The following is a 20376-nucleotide window of genomic DNA, read 5'->3' as shown; positions in this document are numbered from 1 at the left end:
CCCAGAGTTTTGTTTCTGTGTAGCGTCTGGCACTTGACTCTATGTAGTGGCCAATCAAAGCATTGTCTTCCTTGTCCTGATGAAAGACTTTCTTCCTAACGACTTTAGAGAGTCGGTTTTTCAAGGTTGACAAGGCTCGATAAGTTGAACTGAACTGAATAAAAGTGTACATACAGTCGACTTCCTGAGGCGTCTTACTTAGAAGGGAACAACATTCATTTGGATGTGTCCCAAGTATTTAACATCACTCATTTTATATATTTTTATGTGTGTACAAATGTATGAAATGCATACATGTGTAATCACGACTGATATCCTCTTATGCAAACACATGTATCATTCCTAGCGTTGGCCAAAAGATCTCAAAAGTGTGAAATGGTAAGAAAGCAGAAAATCCCTGCCAGCTGGGTTTTAGGTAGAGCCAAACAATTCGTCCGCGTCGCCTGCGGTTCGGCAAGAGTTAAACTTACCCACCTCCTTATGCCCCGCCCTACCCCACCCTCCGCTCCAGGACCTAGTCAAAAAGTCAGCCGGGGTGTCGGGGGCGGCGCGGTAGCAGTAGGAGCAGCCACCACTACTACCGTCACCGTCCCCGTCACCGCCGCTGAGGAGTGCCCCGCCCCAGCCCAGCTCGTGTAGTCCAACTGAGCATGCCTGGTCCTTAAAGCGCCCTCAGAGTTACCAAATAGACGCTTGAAGTAGAGTACTTGGATCTCCAGGCTGCAGTTCTTGATTGGACGTGCCAGGGCGACTCCGCTGTAAGGCGACACAGGATTGGCGGAGGCGCGTACAGCATGTGCCGCAGCGCTGGCTTTGTACACACTACCGCTTCCCCCGGCCCTTTAACAATGAGCGGCGAGAGCTGCTAGTCCCGGGGCTGAAGCCGAGCCTGGAGGACCGGAGGCCCCCGTGCACGATGAGTCGGGCCCTGGCCCGAGCAGTGAGCACAGGGATTTTGGGTGAGTGACGGAAGGAAGGAGACGAGGAGGGTGAGGGAGCCACCGGCGTGGGAGAGGAGGCCCTGGCGGGCGGGCCCTTTGTCCCACTCCGGCTCCCGGCTCCAAGCCTCGCCCAGCCACCACCCCGCACCCACTCGCCTGGTCCATCTTTCTGTATGGCTCTCCGACTCTCCCAGATAGCAGGCTGAGAGTGCAAGAAAAAGTGTGCATGTCGTACTTCCCTTGCCAGCCTGGGGTTTCCCAAAAGAATGGAAGCCCCGTGAAGGCAGGGGCGGTTTCATTCTGGGGCTTGGCACCCCCGCACCCAGTTAGTACTTGACTTCGTAGCGGAGAACTAGTTATCCTTGGGCACGCATTTTCTATTTACTGCCGTGGGCAGGGGGTGTTTTCCCCGATAGAACGTAAGCCCTGTGAGGGCCGAGAAAGGTTCATTCTGAGCTTTGGCTTCCCAGTACCTCACTTAAGGTCCAAAGACTAAGTGACGCGTTTAATCTAGGGTTTGGGGAGGGGTGTGTGTGTGTCTGTATGTATGTGTTTTATATTTACTTTGATGGGAAAGAATTGCCTTCCCGATAGAACGGAAGCCTTGTGTAGGCAGAGGCAGTACTGTGGGCTCCTTTGACCCTCCTTCCCACTCTCCCCTAGCACTTGCTACCCCTCAGACATCCTTATAGATCAGTGTTACTGATTGGATAGGCGGCCGCTGCCCATGGTGCCAGCAGGTTCGGCTGCATCCAGCTGCTGGTTCTGGTCATGCTGGCCGCTGCCTAGCTCAGCATCCCATCTCCCACTTAAGTGCCTTTTCTAGGACAGGCTCCCTTCTCCCTCCCCCCACGTCCTTCCTTCACTCCAGCTCCTAATGTCCCTGACTGCTTAAGGCTGAATTCCACCACTCTTTTATGAAGTCTTTCTTGATACCTTAAGTTGTTAATGATCTCTCGTTCCTCTAATTATTACCACCCCCACCCCCACCCCCAGTGGATTGTAAGTTACTTAATGGCAGGGACTGCTTTGTCCTTGAATCCTCAAAACTTAACCCATGTGCCTGAGGTGTGCTTAATAAGTGTTGTTCCTATGAATTGATCAGGTTTCTAAGTAAGATTTTGAGAGAATCAGGATTTTGATTTTTGAGCAGATTTTCAGGGTGGAGGGATTAACTGCATCCCAATGTTCTCAGTAAGTTCCCCGTGTGTATGTATATATATATGCATGTAGACTGAAGCTGTTGGATCTGGCTAAGCTTCCCATCCCATCCCATGGAGCTGGAGGGGCAGTGGTGGAAAGGACAGCTGGCTGCTGATATTCATCAAGCACTCCGATACAAGGTAATCCTGAATGCTTCTCCATCTCCTCAGGTGGCCTAATTCAGTTAATCTATCAATCACAAAAAATCTACTCTTGCTTGAGGAGCAAGATTCTCAGATATAGGCTCATTGTAGGACAGGAAAGGGAAAATAGCTGAATTTACCTAGTTCTCTGGTCAGCTCCTTTAGTCCATACTGGCCTGTATCCAAAAACATGTCCATAAGAAAAAGCCTTCACCAAAAAGTGCAAGATGGTTCTTGTCTTCTCTGTTTCTAGAATGGGTTAAACAGTCAGCTGTAGAAAGAGCAATTAAAATGACTTTTTGGGATGGGGGCAAGCAAGAGACTTATATTTCTTTTTTGAGTATTAGTTAGGTCCCTTTCACTTTTCTTAGGTGTGTACAGTTTTGAAGGTTTTAATACATAAAATAATTCCTTAACAATTTATATTGTTCTTGCTCTGCTCCTTGGAGACTAAATAAAAATTATAAAGGCAGCCTTTGAGGGTGGAAAGAGCAGATACTTCATTCAGATCCTGAGAACTCTACTAACAATGGAATTCTGAATCCATAGATGTATTGCAGGAAGTAGAAAAATAGACCAGTATAGTTATTGTTATAATCAATTCAACAATATGTATTTACTGGTGTAGTCAGAGATTGGTTTTTAAAAAAATATGTTTTAAAGTATAAAGTCCTTTTGTCTACCAGTGAACCACCTCCAACTCCATTTTCTCCATTATTAAAGATTATTAAGGTTTTTCTCCATTATTTCAGATCTTAAATGCTTTTAATTCCTATTCATTTTTAGGTCTGGGTCTTACTTAAGTGTAAGAACAAGGAAAAACACTATTCTATGCCTAGTCCATTTAGGAAACTCCTGAATAGAACTGCTGATTTTTCTCTTTGAAAATTGATGATATAATTTAGGGATTTTTTTTTTATGAATTTCATTTTCAGTTGGAACTTTTATCTTTCCTTCAAAATGACATTGCACCTGCTGGGTACAAATGATGAGAGTACCTATGGATGCGTCTATTTTATATAAACTTTGATAGATTTTTCTTGAAGTACAAATTAATCTAGATCTTTTTTACAATTTCCAATTTTATTTGTATAGACTTGCAGTTGATTTATTTTATCTTTGTATCCTGAATACCTTGTCCTTATCCCTAGTACTTAAATTATTTTTTACACAGAATTGAAGTTAATCTCTTCTCAGAGTTCCAAGAAACTGACTTACTATATCCAATTTACTTTCCCAGTGAGTGGGACATATGAATATGAATGTATTAAGATCACAATTATGGGACAGTTTTTTCTGGGTGTTTTTCTGCCATTTCCCTCTTTTGTTAAGTCTTCTACTAGAGTTCTAGAAGGATATTGAAGGCTAGGGACTTCTAAATAAATAGTAATTTTTAGAGAAACTGAAAAGAGAATATTCCAACTTTTTGGAGATAAGTTTAAGGAAATTCTTAGTTTGCAAGCTTCATCAGCTGTTCCCATGCTTAGGGATGTCACCTGCCTTTACTTTAATCCTATTAAAATAATTAAACCACTTGAGGAGGATGGAATTTGGGATTATCTGAGAAGGAACTGATAATTGGAATGGAGAGCATCAAAAATTGAGAAAGAAGTTTATTACTGAGAAGTACTATTACTAAGTACGGGAGAAGAAGCTTTAAAGCTTAAAGAAATATACTTTGTTGTATTCCTTTATTTTGGATACTTAAACCAAATCTGAAGGTTGTCTATCATAGTTTGTGCTACTGTGAGATGGGTTGGGTTTTTAAGTCATTGACAGTCTTTGTGTTTGTGATAAAATTGTTACAATTTTTTGTGTCATTTTTTCTCCAGCCAGTATACATGGATATTGAGTGATTAACACAAATCTTCCTTGTCTTAAGTAAATGTAGTCTTTAGATTTTAGAGCATTGGAGATGAGAAACTTGTTCACTTTATAAAACCTAAAGAGAACATACTTTAACGTGCTTTCAGACAAGTATGTGTTACCTGGTTGGTGTTAATAGGCACTTGTGTATAATATTACAATATACTTTTTTTTTTGGTAAGCCCCTACTTTGTCTTAGAATCAATACTGGGTATTAGTTCTAAGGCAGAAGAGTGGTAAGGGCTTGGCAATGGGGGTTAAGTGACTTGCTCAGAGTCACACAGCTTACAAGTGTCTAAGGCCAGATTTGAACCTACTCTACAGATTTCGCCCTACTCTAGAGCCAGCTATTTTCAATACAAATTAAGTAAATTTTTGTTTATACATCTATTTATCTAATAGTAAAAGAGAAAAAAGGGGATGGGGGAGACTACTAATGTGGACTAGACTTCCAGAAAACATAGTTATTAGTGTATTACAATGGCCAAATTATGATAAAATTGGTTACTGTAATCAACAGATATGTACTCAGTGTAATGCAGTAGTTTTGGATATGCAATGTAGTTTTGCATAATGTTTTGTTTTCTTAAACCCTTACCTTCTGTCTTAGAATTAATACTATGATTGGTTCCAAGACAGAAGAGTGGTATGATCTGGGCAATGGAAGTTAAATGATTTGCCAAGGGTCACTGCATAATGGTTTAAATATATTATAATTAATCTTGATATAACATTTTTTGGCTAGCCTCATGTTTATTATATAGTTCCTTTGGAATTAATTGCCCTTTAAACATTGTTTTGCCCAAACTTGTGTTTTTATAACAGTGACTTCAGCTCAATACGCTTATAATTCCTTCCTATCTGAAAGTATATTGTTTTGTGATCCCATTTCCCTCTCCCCGGACTGGAGATACTACTGATTTTATAATGGAAATCAAGAAGAAAGTGAAAATAATTTTCATTTTTTTTTAAGTCCTCTTACTGGAATGCAAACTTTTCATAAGACATGTGAGATTTGGATGAGATTCCATGAGAACAAATTTTTAGAGCATCCTTCTTATTACTTTGAATTTGAATTGCCTATGAAGCCAAGGCACTTTTTAGGTCATAGAAGAGATCAAGGAACACTAAAATGTTAGAAATGAATAATTATTTTATTAAAGCTTATTCTTATGCCATTTATTAAATGCTTTCTCAATTTCCTTCTGTTTTACTCAGTGTTTCAGACATTGGAAATAACTAATAGTATATCATTTAACCTTTTAAAAGCAATTTGGTATAAAATATTTGCATTGGTTCAAATGGTTCATAATCTGAGTTTTGTTTAATGCTAAATGTTCTTGCTTCTATTTTAGGAGCTGAAGTTGCCCACCTATAAAGGCCAGTCACCTCAGCTAAATCTCAGGCGGTATTTTGCAGATCTGATTGCTATTGTGAGCAATCGCTTCACTCTTTGCCCTGCAGCTCGGCATCTTGCTGTCTATTTGCTTGACCTCTTTATGGATCGATATGACATCTCTATCCAGCAGTTGCATTTAGTTGCACTTTCCTGTTTGCTTCTAGCAAGTAAGTTTGTACTCTTGACAAAATTGGAAACAGTTTTCTATTGGTATAAAGATCAACTTTGATGTGTTGTAGTTGATTTATATCCCTTCTTGTTTATTTTGTAATAAGATGAATTTGGATGATTATTACATAATCTCTGATCAAGAACCTTGTATTATCTCCTTTTAGAGAGGGATCTATGGGGTACATGGTAGGTGATACTTTCATGTGGTACAGTTGTATCTGTGTAGAAAGCAAATTTAGCACCTAGCTCCTGTCTACCTTTAGCCTCAGCTTTGCCTAACTATATGGTAAATGATGTCCAACAAATGACATTATCAGTAGATAATAGATTATATTGGATGTCTTGCTATATCTCTATATTGATAGAAATCCATCCCTGAGCTATTTCATAGCTTATCAGCACTGAGACATCTTTTAGTTAATTCTGCTGCTTACTTCTCTTAAAAGGCTGAATGGAAGCATAAATTGAGACTTTTAAATGGCTTGTATTTCTACTATGCATATTCTTGATGTCATCATAGCAAAGCGTAGTCATATTTCCACCAGCACCTGAGGGAGGGCTTACCTTCTTTTGGAGGCTAAGATCTTGGAGCCATCATCCTCTGCTTGTCTTAGTGAGTTATGATGACAACATCATCTCAGGCCCAGCATTTTTACCAAGTAGCTACTGAAACTACTTAAATATGGGTCATGAGAATAAGTAGGGATATGAGCTTTGTAGCAACTCTTTAATTACTTTTCTGCATAAAGTCCCGTATTATCCAATTTAGGTCTCAGGTCTTCTTTGATTGAACTTCTACTTTCTAGTAGAGTCTAAGTTACCTTGTTGTTTCCTCTTAAATTATGAGATGCCCATCTGGCTTGAAACTAGCCTAGGCATGTCTATCTGGTCACTCAGATCCTCTGCTTTTAGAGTATTTTGTCTTATTCCATGTTTATATTCCTGGTCTTTTTTTTTTTTTAATTCCTCTGCACTAGCCACTTAAGAGCTTCCTGCATGTCTTTTCTGGAACCCAGCCTTCTTTGCTATTCAGACTGGGCTACTCTTGAAATAAATAGGTCTCTTCTGGGGTCTGGCTTCTGTTGAATTAAACTCTTGCCCCATTTCTCATCCCATACACAAAATTGCCTTCTCACCCAAACTTAATCTGTTGTTCCCAGAGCTTTTTTGTTTCTCAGAGGAGACAAAGAAAAAGCTCTCATTTATCTACTAACAATTAGTCTTCAAGTAAGTTATAATTACTTAACACAGACATCTGTATGTAAAAGAGATCATGTATTTGTGGAAGGGGAAAGCAATTTTTCACAGGCCTCTGGGCTGGCCCTAGGTTTTTTGACAACCTAATTAGAATTAAAATGATCATTTTATAGAGATAGACCATTTCTTTAAGGTAAACTTTTAATTTTTTGATGTCCAGAGCTATTGCTTGTTTTGTTTTTTCTTTTTAAAGCCCTGACCTTCCATCTTAGAATCAATACTGTGTATTGGTTCCAAGGCAGAAGAGTGGTAAGGAGTAGGCAATGAGGGGTCCCACAGCTAGGAAGTGTCTGAGACCACATTTGAACCCAGGACCTCCAATAGGCCTGGCTCTCAATCCACTGTGCCACCTAACTGCCCTCTCTACTGCTTGTTTTTCTTGAGACTTCAGCTAGCCTGGCAGACTAGCCTTTGTGGTTTAATATAATCCTTCAGGTTGTTTTTATCAGGCCACACACATGAAGTATTAACAAAATAGGAGTTTTTGTTATTAACCTTTTAGAACATTGGCATTTCATTTGGATAGTGAGAAGTTCATTTTTTAAAACTTGTAATACTACAGAAATGTGAATTGTCCTCTTCAGATCAAAGTGGGATTGGTGCTGCCTATACTCTGAAGTCCCTTTTCCTCCCTTGTGGGATGGGGAGAGGTACAGAAAGAAGGAGAAATCTGACAGACCTTAAAATGATGACCCAGAAAGGCCACTATTTCTCCATTCCTAGCATTTCAGACCCATATAGATGTTTTAGGTTAATAAATGCTAGTGGCCCCAACCATACCATATCCCAAACCCTAGATTTTGACTTGGGTGAAAAAGAACTACATTCCCCACCACCACCACCACCACCCCCCCTTCACACTTTTAGAAAGTATGTGTGAAGTAAAAACCTCTAATCTTGGGACATAGCGCTGGGGGTTGCTTTTTGTATTATGGATTCCTATGGCAGCCTGAACATAAGTTTTTAAATGTATATATTAAAATACATAGAATTATATAAAGGAATATCAAATTGAAATAAAGTTATCAAAACATTTTCCCCATCCAAGTTCAAGGATTCTCTGAAGTCTCTATGGATCCTGGTCATCCATGGACCCTGGGTTAAGAATCTTTGGCCTAGAAGATGATGTTGAGACCTTGGCAAAGGCAGTCCAAGACTTAACACTGTGGATTGTTGAAGTGCAGTGTCAACTGGAGAAGTAGTTTGGCTAGTGTTTTGGTAGGAAGGCCCTGGTACTTGCAGGTAGACATAGTACCAGGTGGAAGATGCAGGTCTTCAATGGTGCTTCAGTTCCTTAAGCTTTTCCTGATCCTCTGATTGTTGGAGATGTGCTCCCCTTACGCCCCAGAATGTAAGGTCCTTGAGGGAGTTTTTTGTTTCATCTTTGTGTCCTCTATACCTGGCATGTAGCTCCTTAATAAATGCTTATTACATTGAATTTTTATATATTTTCATTTGGACAGCCATATAGCATTTGCCTACTATTTCATTCTCATGGTTTCTGATCTAGGATCATTCTAGGGAATTCCACATTCAATCCCATCCTCTTTGACTTATAATAGAACTCAGATGCTTTTTAAGTTCCAACATAGACATGGTCTCTGGGGTTCACAAGTAGATCCCATTGTACCTTTCTTATGGCAGGCATTTGGGCTGTACGGAAAAGTGGAATTATTTTTTTTATGTGGCCAGAACATTTAATAATTAGCTCATCTTTTTTTTTTGTTTCCCTCCAAAATGACTTCAGTTCATATTCATATAGCACTTTAGTGTTCCTTCAGAAGCTAGATGAAGCCAAAAGCCAAGGTCTTTTGCCCTTATCTACAGTGACTTTGTACTTATGGAACTTCAAGGAAACACAATGCTAATTCTCAGTTCAGAATTTTCCAGGTTTTTGCCCATGTTTTTTTGTTTGTTTGTTTTTAAACTAGCTCATCCTGAAATAGGTAGCTGTGATATATTAATAAATTTTTTAATTAAAAAAATTTTCTCCCAAAATTCATCTGAAGCAAAGCAAAAATCCCAAAGGTGGCTATTTAAATGTATACTGCCTTTCTAAAGACAGTAAGTTATGAAATATATACTTATTTAATAACTACTTGGTAAATATAAAGTTCCTATAAATGCTTATTAATACAGGTTTCATAACAAGCCCCTGCCTACTCAGGTACTATGATATTGCATGGGAAATGGGGTTGTTATGCTTTGATCTTCAAGTCTAGAGGTTGGTTTGGAAAGATTGGCTCCTCAGCTTCTGTTCTTAGTGATACGTAGCTTTTGTAATGTTGGGCAAAGTACCTGCTTACCTTCTCTTCTTCAGCTATAAAATTAGTAGCCTTGTCATTGGTTTAGATGGTCGAAGTTCTAAAGAGGTAATATGAAGCATTCTTGCTCTTTGAATTAAGCAGTGTAGTACCAAAATCTCAGTTAACACTGTGTCCTAATAATGAATATCTTTCTTCTAAACAACTTCAAACACAAACCTCTCATTAATTAATGTGTACAACTGTTCTTTGAAGTACATGGCAAGTATTATTGCTACTTTAATTGGCAAGGTAGAGTTCTGATTTGCATTTCTAATTCATTACTCATTCTGATTTTCATTTTGTTAGCATGAGACCATTAAACGAATGCCCTCTCTCTTCATATTATAATAATTTTGAATAATTATCTTCTAGGTAAAGTATTTTAAGGCAGCCCCCTGGTTAGAAACAGGTGTTGCTAGCTTAAAGCTTAGAAAATTTAAGCATGCTAATTTGGAGTAAGTATTTATTAATTGTCTGAAAATTCTAAATTGTAAACATTGTCTCAAATTCCTACCAGAAATAATATATAGGAGTTTTACATAAAATGAGTCCATGACTTTTTGATGTACTTAAGTTTCACCTGTTAAATGTGAGCAAGAAAATTGGAAGGAGAAATTTTAATAAATGTTCATGGTAAACTGTATAGCTGTGATGTGGTATATACTATGGTAACAGTTATGGAGGAGCTATTGAAGCTAATGTTGTCGCTTATTTTTCACTTGAACATAAAGTCACATTTTATGGTAGTGAAGGCACTGCACCAGAAGGTAGAAGATGTGGTTCAGTGAAACAGAAAGGCTGGTTTCTTTTCTACTATTTCCTAGATAGTCTTAAGGACTTAATCTCCATTGCCTCATTAATAAAATGGGAATGATGATCTTACTGGGATGCAGGCAGCAAATTGGACCAGATGAATTCTTCAGGTTGTTCCCAAGTTCTATGATTATTTAAAGATGCCTTGAATACCTTGAATAATTGAAAACTGCAGTAGAAAATTTAACTGTCTCCTAGAGGAGTGATTCTTGAAGGATGAGGAATTAGGAAAGAGAGTTCTTTGCATGTGGATCTAAACCAGTTTTTATCAAAAGGAAGTTAGGACCTCTGAGACTTTGTTGTTCTATGAAATTGTCATTTCTGTCTTTTTTAAATCTTATTTTTAATTTAGCAATTGAAAAAGCAAGAGATTGATAGTTGGTATACTAGGAAGAATATGGAATTAGAGGTCAGGAAACCTGAATCTGAGTCCTGGTTCTGTTCCTAGCAAGATGTATATAACTTTAGACATAAACCTTGAGCTAGGGTTTGTGAATATATTTCAGAGAACCTCTTAACTTTTAAAAAATTGGTAACTATAATAAGTTTACCTTGTCATGCTATGTTTTATTTATGCACTTAAATTGCCAAAGGGTTTCATGACATCCTGCCCCCCCCCAATTAAGAACCTTTGTCTTAAGCAAATCACTTGACATCTCTGAGCCTGTTTTTTTAATCTTTGATATGAGAGGGTTGGGCAGAATAATACCTGAGGTCCCTTCACTTCAACCATTCTTTATTTCTATTTTTTTTTTTGGAGCAGGGAGAGGGAGAAAATCTAATTTCTTCAGATCTATTCAGATAGTTGTGATGTGCAAAATTTTCAATTTATTTGTAAGGATGAAATGTGTTGGTTTTTTTAAATCTTTTAATTAAAAAAAATTTTTTTTTCAGCAACATGTAGAAACATTTTTTGGCAATTTTCTGACATTTTGCCATTCAGGTTCTTCTTCTCCTTCCCCCCGTGCCCCCCCCCCCCCACTGTAAATAGTTTGATATAATTATACCATGCTTTCATGTGGTGAATATTTCCATATTCATCATGTCGTGACAGAAGACATCACTCATATGATAAAAAAAAAAAAAGACATGCTTTGATCTGCAGTCAGACTCCAACAGATAATTTTTGGCTATGGGTAGCATTTTTCATCATGAGTCCTTTGGGATTATCTTGGAACCTTGCATTGCTGATAATAGTTTAGTCCTTCACCATTGAGCATCTGATTATCATACAATTAATTCTGTTTCTCCATACAGTGTTCTTGTTCTGCTCACTTCACAAGTTCATATGAGTCTTTACAGGTTTTTCTTAACTCCTCCTATTCATCATTTTAAAAATTAAAATAGAAATGGTCAGAGATGTATAGCTCCATTTTCATAATTCATTAAAATATCTGAATGTTTACTACATTCCATAGTTCTGAATTCTGGGAGGAAAATGATCAACTACATAAGTTGATCTATTGAACCAGAAGGAAAAGGAAAGGATAATACCATGTTTTATATGCTTTAGGAGGAAGGGACTTTTTCTTTGAATCAAGGGGATTGCATTTTGACAACAGATGAATAACATTTCATTGGCTGACTAAAATTTCCTGCTGTCTAATAATTTCTTTTTGTGTTTTTGTTCTCCAAGGTAAATTTGAAGAAAAGGAAGATAGCGTGCCTAAACTGGAGCAGCTGAACAGCCTTGGTTGTATGACTAACATGAATCTAGTATTAACAAAACAAAATTTGCTACACATGGAACTACTGCTATTAGAAACATTTCAGTGGAACCTCTGCCTTCCGACAGCTGCCCATTTTATTGAGTATTATCTTTCTGAAGCAGTACATGAAACAGATCTGCATGATGGCTGGCCAATGGTTTGTCTGGAAAAAACCAAATTGTACATGGCAAAGTATGCTGATTATTTTTTGGAAGTGTCACTGCAAGGTAAGCTTCTGATTCTAGTAATTTGTTTAGATGTTAGTTGGTGATTGTGTACTTTCTGTTACTTAAATTCATTCTTGATGTCTTCACAGATTATGCCTTTCTAAATTATGCACCTTCTCTAGTAGCTGCTGCTTGTGTGGCTTCATCAAGAATCATTCTTCGTCTTTCCCCAACGTGGCCTACTAGATTACATCGCCTAACTGCCTATTCTTGGGATTTCCTGGTGCAGTGCATTGAACGATTATTGATGTAAGCCTCTTTATTTGTATTTGCAGTTTAGTTGTAATTTCTTGAATTAGATAATGTTTTATTTTATTTATTGTCATACAAAACACACTTCCATATTGGTTATTGTTATAAGAGCAAAGTTTTATGTGACCAAAACCCTGAAGCAAAATTAAAAATACACTGATTTGAAGGTGACTCCAAGAGTTTTTTCTCTGGAGATGGATAGCATTCCCTATCATAAGTCTTTCAGGATTGTCTCAGATCATTGCTTTGCTGAAAGTAGCCAAGTTTTCACAGATAATCATCATGCAATTGTGTACAACCTTCTCCCAGTTCTGCTTATTTTGCTCTGCATCAGTTCCTGCAGATCTTTCCAGCTTTTTCTGAAATCATCTTGCTTACCATTTCTTATAGCATAATAATCCATTACCAACACGTATCACAATTTGTTCAGCCATTCCCCAATTGATGGACATCGCCTCAATTTCCAATTCTTTGCCACCACAACAAAGAGTAGCTGTAAATATTTTTGTACAAGTAGGTCTTTTCCTCTTTAATTTTCTCTTTGGGATACAAACACGGTGGTAGTATTATTACAAGATCAAAGGGTATGCAGTTTTATTGCCCTTTGGGCATAATTCCAAATTGCCCTCCAGAAGGGTTGGATCCATTCACAACTCCACCAGCAATGCATTAGTGTCCAAATTTTGCCACAACCCCTCTTACATTTACCACTTTCCTTTACTTCCATATTGGCCAATCTGATAGGTATGAGATACTCCCTCAGCATTGTTTTAATTTGCATTTCTCTAATGAAGAGTGAATAATCATATGAAAAACTGTTCTAAATGGCGAGTTCAATTCCTTCATCTGAATTGCTTGTTCATCTCCTTTGACCATTTTTCTGTTGGGAAATATCTTGTATTCTTATAAATTTAACTCAATTTTTTATAAATTTGAGAAATTAGACCTTTATCAGAAACAATTGTTATTAAAAAATTTTCCCAGTTTGTTTCTCTTCTCATCTTGGTTAGATTAATTTTGTTTGTATAAAAGTCTTTTAATTTAATATAATCAAAATTATTCATTTTACATCTTTTAATAACTACTCTATCTCTTTTTTGGGCATAAATTTAGATAGTATTTTAAATCACAATGTTTTCTAATTTTTTCCTTATGCACAAGTTAGAAACAACCAATTTTAAGTTATTTGTTGTTATAATTTGTTGATTTTCATGAAGGGCTTTAGAAAAACCTTGCCCCTAGAAGCCAGGTAGGGTCCCTGACTATACTTTTGGGGGCATAAAATTGCAAAGGGGATCCATGGCTAATATTAGCCAAAGAATCAGATGCATGCAAACCTTCTTAGCCTGGTCTGAATAATAGGTGGACAACAGTTGTTTTCCTCCATAGCTCTGACCTGTGATGAAGAGACTTTGTTTCCTGTTCTCACACATACTTTGTAGGGGCCACCATTGCCTAACTTGCGATTACTTCATCTTGACCACAAAGATATTAGAAGAGACTTTGTCTGACACCTTGCTGAAATTCATACATACTTTGTCCTCAGTATTCCCTTAATCTGTGTCAGGTGGCCTTAGGCCAGGTCTTACTGATTGCTGCTTTTTAAAAAAACTTAGAAAGCAGTCTGCTTTAGAACTTTACTAGAGGAGATATCAGTCTAGTTTCAGAATCGGCCCTCATAGCATTTTGAAAAATTGAGGCATCGTTGCTCTTAAGGCTAGCACCTTCATAGTCACAGGAAGATCTCAGATAGACATTTAGCAATCACATCTGCAAGTTCTCTCAGCGCTATAGGTTGTATTCTGCAATCTGGTCAGGTAATTTGAACTTTATGGGCTAACAGGTACTTTTACAATCAGCTCACTTATCTTGGGTTTTAATTTCCTCTTTACTGTGACTGTTCTATCTTTTTCCATCTGAAGATTGTTCCCCTTGATAGAGAAAACAGAAAAAAAGTAGATGAGTAATTCTGTTATTTTTTCTCTCTCATCAGTGCACACAATGCTAAATTACATGTATGCAGTGTTTTGATATTTGTAAACAACTTTCTTTACAATAAATCTGTGAGCTAGATAATGTTAGCATTATCCTCATTCACAGATGAGAAAGTCACCATAGCCTAATGAAATACTGAGCTGGCCTCAGAACCAGGAAGCCTTGATTTCAAGTCCCATCTCTGATAACCTACTGCTATGTGATGTTGGACAAGTCACTTAACGAATGAATGTCCCAGACAACTCTAATACTAGAAGTTGTAAGTTAGGAGCAGCTAAGTGATACAGTGAACAGAGCATTGGTCCTAGAGTTAGGAAGACCTAGTTCAAGTCCAGCGTCAGACTTACTAGCTGTATGACCCTGGGCAAGTCACTTAACCTCTGCTTCAGTTTCCTCAGCTGTAAAATAGGGTTAAAATAATCACAGCTACCTTCCAGGGTGGTTGTGTAGATCAAATGAAATAATCATTCTAAAGTGCTTAACATAGTGCCTGAAACATAATAAATCTCACATAAAGGTTAGCTATTATAAGTTATAGAAAAGATATTGACCTGCCTTGTTAGAAGTAGATTTCTTGTTTGGGAGTTCCCAATACCAGTGAAATCATAGCATCCAGTCCTCACCTATCCTTACCAAATGATACCTTCTATCCTTTGCAAACAAGTAAACCAAATTATAGTATAAATGGCTAAACATGACCACATGGTATGTGGTATTTGAACCCAAATATATTGACTGTTTCTATTGTACCACACTGACTTCCTAGCCTTCTTTCCCCCCACAACCCCCCAAACTTTGTACTTACCACCTTAGAATCAATACTGTGTATTGGTTCCAAGGCAGAAGAGCAGTAAGGGCTAGGCAATGGGGGTTAAATGACTCGCCCAGGGTCATACAGCTAGCAAGGGTCTGAGGCCAGATTTGAACCCAGGACCTCCTGTCTCTGGGCCTGGCCCTCAAACCACTGAGCAACACAGCTGTCCTCTGGCTTCCTTTTATTCTTTAAAAAATTAAAAATTAGATTTTTATTATTATCTTTTAATTATGCAACATTGTATTTTGATTGTTTTGTGGATGTTCTTTCCATTTGCATTATTGTAGTCACTCTGCATATTTGCTTATTGTTTTTCTGGCTCTTAATTTTATCTTCGTATCAATTCACTATAGTCTGTGTTTCTCTGTTTTCATCCATTGTTGGTAAGGCTTACAAATTAACATGCCCATTCTGGAAAGTGATTTGGAATTTTGCCAATAAAATGACTAACATGTCTATACCCTTCACTGATAGAATGCTTCATGTATGGCAGACTGTTTACATCACAATTTTTGTGGGAGCAAAGATCTGAAAATGAATTAGATGCTCATTGAGGAATAACTAAATAAATGTTACATCAATAAAGGAATACTACTGAGTTTTCCTATTATATTTAGATTCCTTTATTATATTTCTCATTCAGGTTGGTTCTGTGCCTGTTTTTTAGTACATTTATAAAAATCTGAATTTATCAAAGAGATCTTGTATTACTGCTATGTTGTTCTCTGTAGATATCTCTTCCTCTTCTTTCTCATTGGAATAACCCATTCCTCAGAATCTTTAGTTCCTTTATTTTATAGTGTCAAGCTGTAAAATCACAGTGATCTTTTTCCTCCAAATTTTTTTTAATCATTACCTTCCATCTTAGAATCTATACTGTATATTGATTCTAAGGCAGAAGAGTGGTAAGGGCTAGACAATGGGGGTTAAGTGACTCATGCAGGGTCATACAGCTAGGAAATGTCTGAAGTCAAATTTGAACCCAGGACCTTCTATCTCTGTGCCTGCCTCTCGTCCACTTAGCCAACCCTGCTCCTTTCTTTCTCCAAATTTAAAAAGTTTTTAAAACTTTGCTTCCCTAAGTCTAGTGTACATATCTGACCACATGCTACATACAATCTCCTCTCTTGACTGTCAAATTCTAAAATGAGTTATTTTCTGGAGAGCATATTTGGTAGAATCAGTCATATGAGATCAGCTTATTGGTATGTCTTTTGCCAAACTTATCTTTTTTAAAGGTTTTTTAGAATTATTATGGTAAGATGTCTATGAAGCAATGAATACTTAATTATTTAAGATAACTTGGGTATTTTGTCTCTTTGTATCTTAGTGCCCACGATAATGATGTAAAAGAAGCAAACAAACAGAAAGGACAGCCTGGCCCCCAGCAAGGTCAGCTGAGTGTGTTTCACCCTGCATCCCAAACGACAAGACCCATCCCCATCCAGCAGCCTCAGTATCTCCATCAGCCACATCAGAGCTCACTGCAGTATCGCCATCCAGTGTCAGAGCAACAAAACTGCCAACAGATAGTATCTACCAGCACTCACACCTCAACCTACACTTTACAGACTTGTCCTTCCGGCTTACAGACCAACGTTCAAGGCCTTGGGCATGTGCAGACTGGTGTTGGCATGTCCCTGGCAATACCAGTAGAGGTTAAGCCATGTCTTAGTGTTTCTTATAACAGGAGTTATCAAATAAATGAACATTATCCTTGTGTCACTCCATGCTTTGAGAGGTGAGGATTTGTCAGCATAAGCATTGATCCAGACTATTCTCATCACCTCTAAGGACCTAGATTAAGAGAAGGAGCTCTATTCAGATGGAAAGCAGAGCTGAATGGAGACAAGATTTCAAACACTGAACCCACACAAATTGAAATTAAAGTATTCCTTTCATTGCATCATGTATTCATGGGGAAAACTGAAGTAATACTTATGAACATGTCCAATCTGTTGCATGTTATGTCCACAAGAATCTGTAGAGCAAAAATGTCCAAACCCCAAATGAAGGTCCAATTATTTCAAGCATTATTCATTACCAAAAAGAAAAAAAGCATTTGGAACAGTTCATAATTCATCATAATGGCATTTGTCTTACGATAAACTTTATACTGACATTAATCTCAAGGAAACCACTTTTCTGTGGACTTGCCAAATGGTTTTTGTATGAAGGAAATTTGCAGTATTACTTTTTGAAGAGGTCATTTTTGTATATTCTGATTTTGAATAACATACTTGATTTCTAGATGAACTTTGACTACATTCAGATTCATTGAGTGCTATGCTGCAGTATCATCAGTCTGTGCTATAGAAAACTACTAAATTCATTAGTAGAAATTATTTTACATAACTTCCTCTTACAAATAGTATGTGTATTTGGACATACAGATTGAGATCAAGGGCAAAATTTGTCTCCATTTATAAAATCATGATTTTAATACACATCATTGCCTCAAGTTTAGATGAAAACACATACTAACTCAGGGAATTTGCACTGCTTGGAAACACTTAACTGTAATGCAGCATGCTTGTGCGATATTGAGAGCATTGACAGCCAGAGGAATTTATAAATGTTCATAAATTATAATTAGGCCAAAATATTTCCATTTGCTTTCAAATGAGAATATAGGATTATAGCGCAGGACAGATAAAATGGTTATACCTGTGGTTCATTTTTATATGTCTATATGTAGGTTTTGTATTTCCTAAGTCAATCTGATTTATCCCCAAATTTGGTAGTTCGAGGTTCTTTTATTTTTTCAAGCGGTAGCACAATTACAAAATGCAGAGCCTAAAAAAGTATTTGTAAGGAAAGGTTCTCAGGTTTGTGCCAGGTGGCACTTTCTGTTTCACAAGAGACAGAGATTTATAACTAACTTTTGGATCCAACTAATAAATGTTATTTAAGGGCGCTTATAGAAAATTGCTTTAATGGCAGCTGGTTTGTACAGTACTAGGACTGGCTTATTCTCTAAAATTCCACTGCCTTATTAGTGGGTGGATAAAGCAGTAATCATGGCCACAAGGGCAACTTGGAGGATGTGGAGTGTTCAGGGGAGGGGGTGGGCAGGCAGGTAGTAAGTTAAAAGGGAGAAAATAAATATATTACAATAACTATGCTGTTAGCTACATATATTTTCTTTGTGGGCAGAGAGAGGGGGGTTTGGTGGAGGGTGTCTTCCTTGCTTAAAAATGAGTAAGTTCTTTAAAGAAGTTTTTTTTAAGTAGCACTTCCATGGAAAGGAATGCACATGGCAGATAATTGACTGCCGTCTTATGTGCTAAATTTTCAGTGTCAATATGATTGCCAAGATATGGGTATGCAGCAGGAGTCAAAGTAGTTGAGGTACTCCTTGATAGGGAAGGGACTTGGCAGAGGAAGGGAAACTCCCAGGAAAATGTCAATTCTTGATGCAGGTGGTAGTTCTACATATGTGAAGTAAGTGTTTGAGACAATTTCCTTTTTTTTCCTTAAAAGAATAAACTGTGCTTAAGATGCTTTAGTCATTCTGTAGTAAGTTTAGTAGAAAGCAATACTCAGGTTAAGACTAAAACATTCACTATGGAAGGTGTGCTTTCTTAAAGTGCCATTTAAAAAATTAACTCTTCCCCCCACCTCCAACATTGTTTATTCATATTTGCTTATTTGTAAGTTTCTTGCCTGGAGAAAACTTGATTTGGGGGAAGTTGACACAAAAGGAAACTTTGTCATATTCATATTTCACAGTACTGCAACCTTAAGTCAAGCCTTTAATATTTTAACTACCTCGATATGTGATGAATGTAAAGTTTTGGGATAGAGATCCCAACTTGAAACAACAGCTGGTGCTGGTGCCTATGATAACTTAACGTCTTGTCAAATGCTTTTATTGGTTTAAATGTCATTCTTGTTGCAGAAGAGTACTTTTTTAAAAAGAATTCAATAATTTCCAGTCTTATATTCAGACAGCCAACTAATAGTGGATTGATTTTAAGGATGGAATTAAATAATTGGTTATCATTGCTGCATACCCCTTTTTATTTGGCTATTTTAAAGCTTCAGGTTTCAGTTTAAAAGCAATTCATTATTGCTTGCTGCCTTGGAATTTTGTTTTGTTTTATTTAACTTATTGCTTAGTCTGAGTTTCTCTTGAGTACAAAGACCATCAAAACATGTACTGTGAACAGATTCATTTTATATAGAAGAGGGCTTCACCAAAGTCCAGTGAAATACACTACTAAATGTCAGACTGCAAACCAAAATGTATGTGTGTGTTATGGCATTAATTCCAAATAGTGCTTATAATGCAAAAGTCCACAACAATGGAATCTAGATGAGTGCTATGCACTTGGAATTTTACAATAAAACTAGTTTTGAGTACTATGGCTTTGGTATTTGATTAAATATGAGCTCTTGATGTATACTTGTGATTTCATCTAACTATGTTGAACTATAAGTCAGACTTGTTTATTTAGTTATATTTACAAATAATAAAAAGAAATCAGTCCAGAAATGGTATTACGCAGTAATTGTGCACATTTGTCTTTAGTTAACTCAGTTCATTAAACTTATTGTGGTCTATTCTTATATTCAGTGTTTAGATGCAGAGGATAACAAATGCATCTTAAATAAAGTATAATTATGCAGTTTTTGCTTTCCAAAAGCGAAAGCAAGTAGGGAATTGAAAAATAAAGAACAAAGACAGGAGAGGAAAGGCAAAAGGCAACCCAGAGATTGAGGCAGAAGGGCAGGGAGCAGGGGCCAAGTTAAAATGAGACTTACTGAAACTTTATATCTCTGTTTCCTTTGGTGTCTTCATTTCAATTCTTTCTCTCAAACTGTTCTATTAGCTCCATCATGGTTCTGAGTTCCTTCATTTTTCAGGAGCCCCTGGGGCTAAAGAATTGATCACTTTATGATTAATCTGATGATAGACCTTTCTGAATTTAATCAGACTGCTTCCTGGCCCATAGACTTGATCTTATCCCTGGATCTATGCTCAGCCTTTCCAGCTTAGCAGGACATGCCCCAATGTGTATTCTTTTAAAAACCTAGGGTCATCCCTGGAATTACTCGGCTACGCAAGGAGAGGGAAAGAATATGAATCATATAACCAGGGAAAAATATTCTAAATCAATTAAATGAATTAAAAAACAAAAAACCTAGGGTCATCTCCATACGGCGACATAGTATCACGGGGATTTTAGTAGAGAAATTTACTAGCTGGCTAGGCAAAGAAAATTTTGTTCCTGTTCTTTTCCTCCCAAGTGAGAATAAGGCTTATGTCTGTGTAAA

The 20376-nt window shown here is 37.4% G+C and overlaps 1 protein-coding gene across 2 annotated transcripts; it reads left to right on the top strand.

Annotated features, from left to right (window-relative positions):
• The first annotated feature begins 576 nt into the window (after window positions 1–576).
• Window positions 577–19610, top strand: CCNJ (cyclin J). Of its 2 annotated transcripts, XM_001366908.4 has the most exons (6): window positions 577–959; window positions 2175–2284; window positions 5509–5719; window positions 11736–12035; window positions 12125–12284; window positions 16427–19610. In XM_001366908.4, the coding sequence occupies exons 2-6, from the start codon at window positions 2216–2218 to the stop codon at window positions 16839–16841; spliced, it is 1155 nt and encodes a 384-aa protein (XP_001366945.1). In that variant the 5' UTR covers window positions 577–959; window positions 2175–2215; the 3' UTR covers window positions 16842–19610. The 2 variants fall into 2 exon arrangements, with proteins under 2 accessions (XP_001366945.1, XP_007478777.1); XM_007478715.3 differs by lacking the exon at window positions 2175–2284.
• The last annotated feature ends 766 nt before the right edge of the window (window positions 19611–20376 follow it).

The sequence above is a fragment of the Monodelphis domestica genome, chromosome 1 (genome assembly GCF_027887165.1).
Source record: "Monodelphis domestica isolate mMonDom1 chromosome 1, mMonDom1.pri, whole genome shotgun sequence".
NCBI lineage: Eukaryota > Metazoa > Chordata > Mammalia > Didelphimorphia > Didelphidae > Monodelphis > Monodelphis domestica.
The sequence above is the reverse complement of the archived record's forward strand: the minus strand, read 5'-3'. Positions and strand labels throughout refer to the sequence as shown.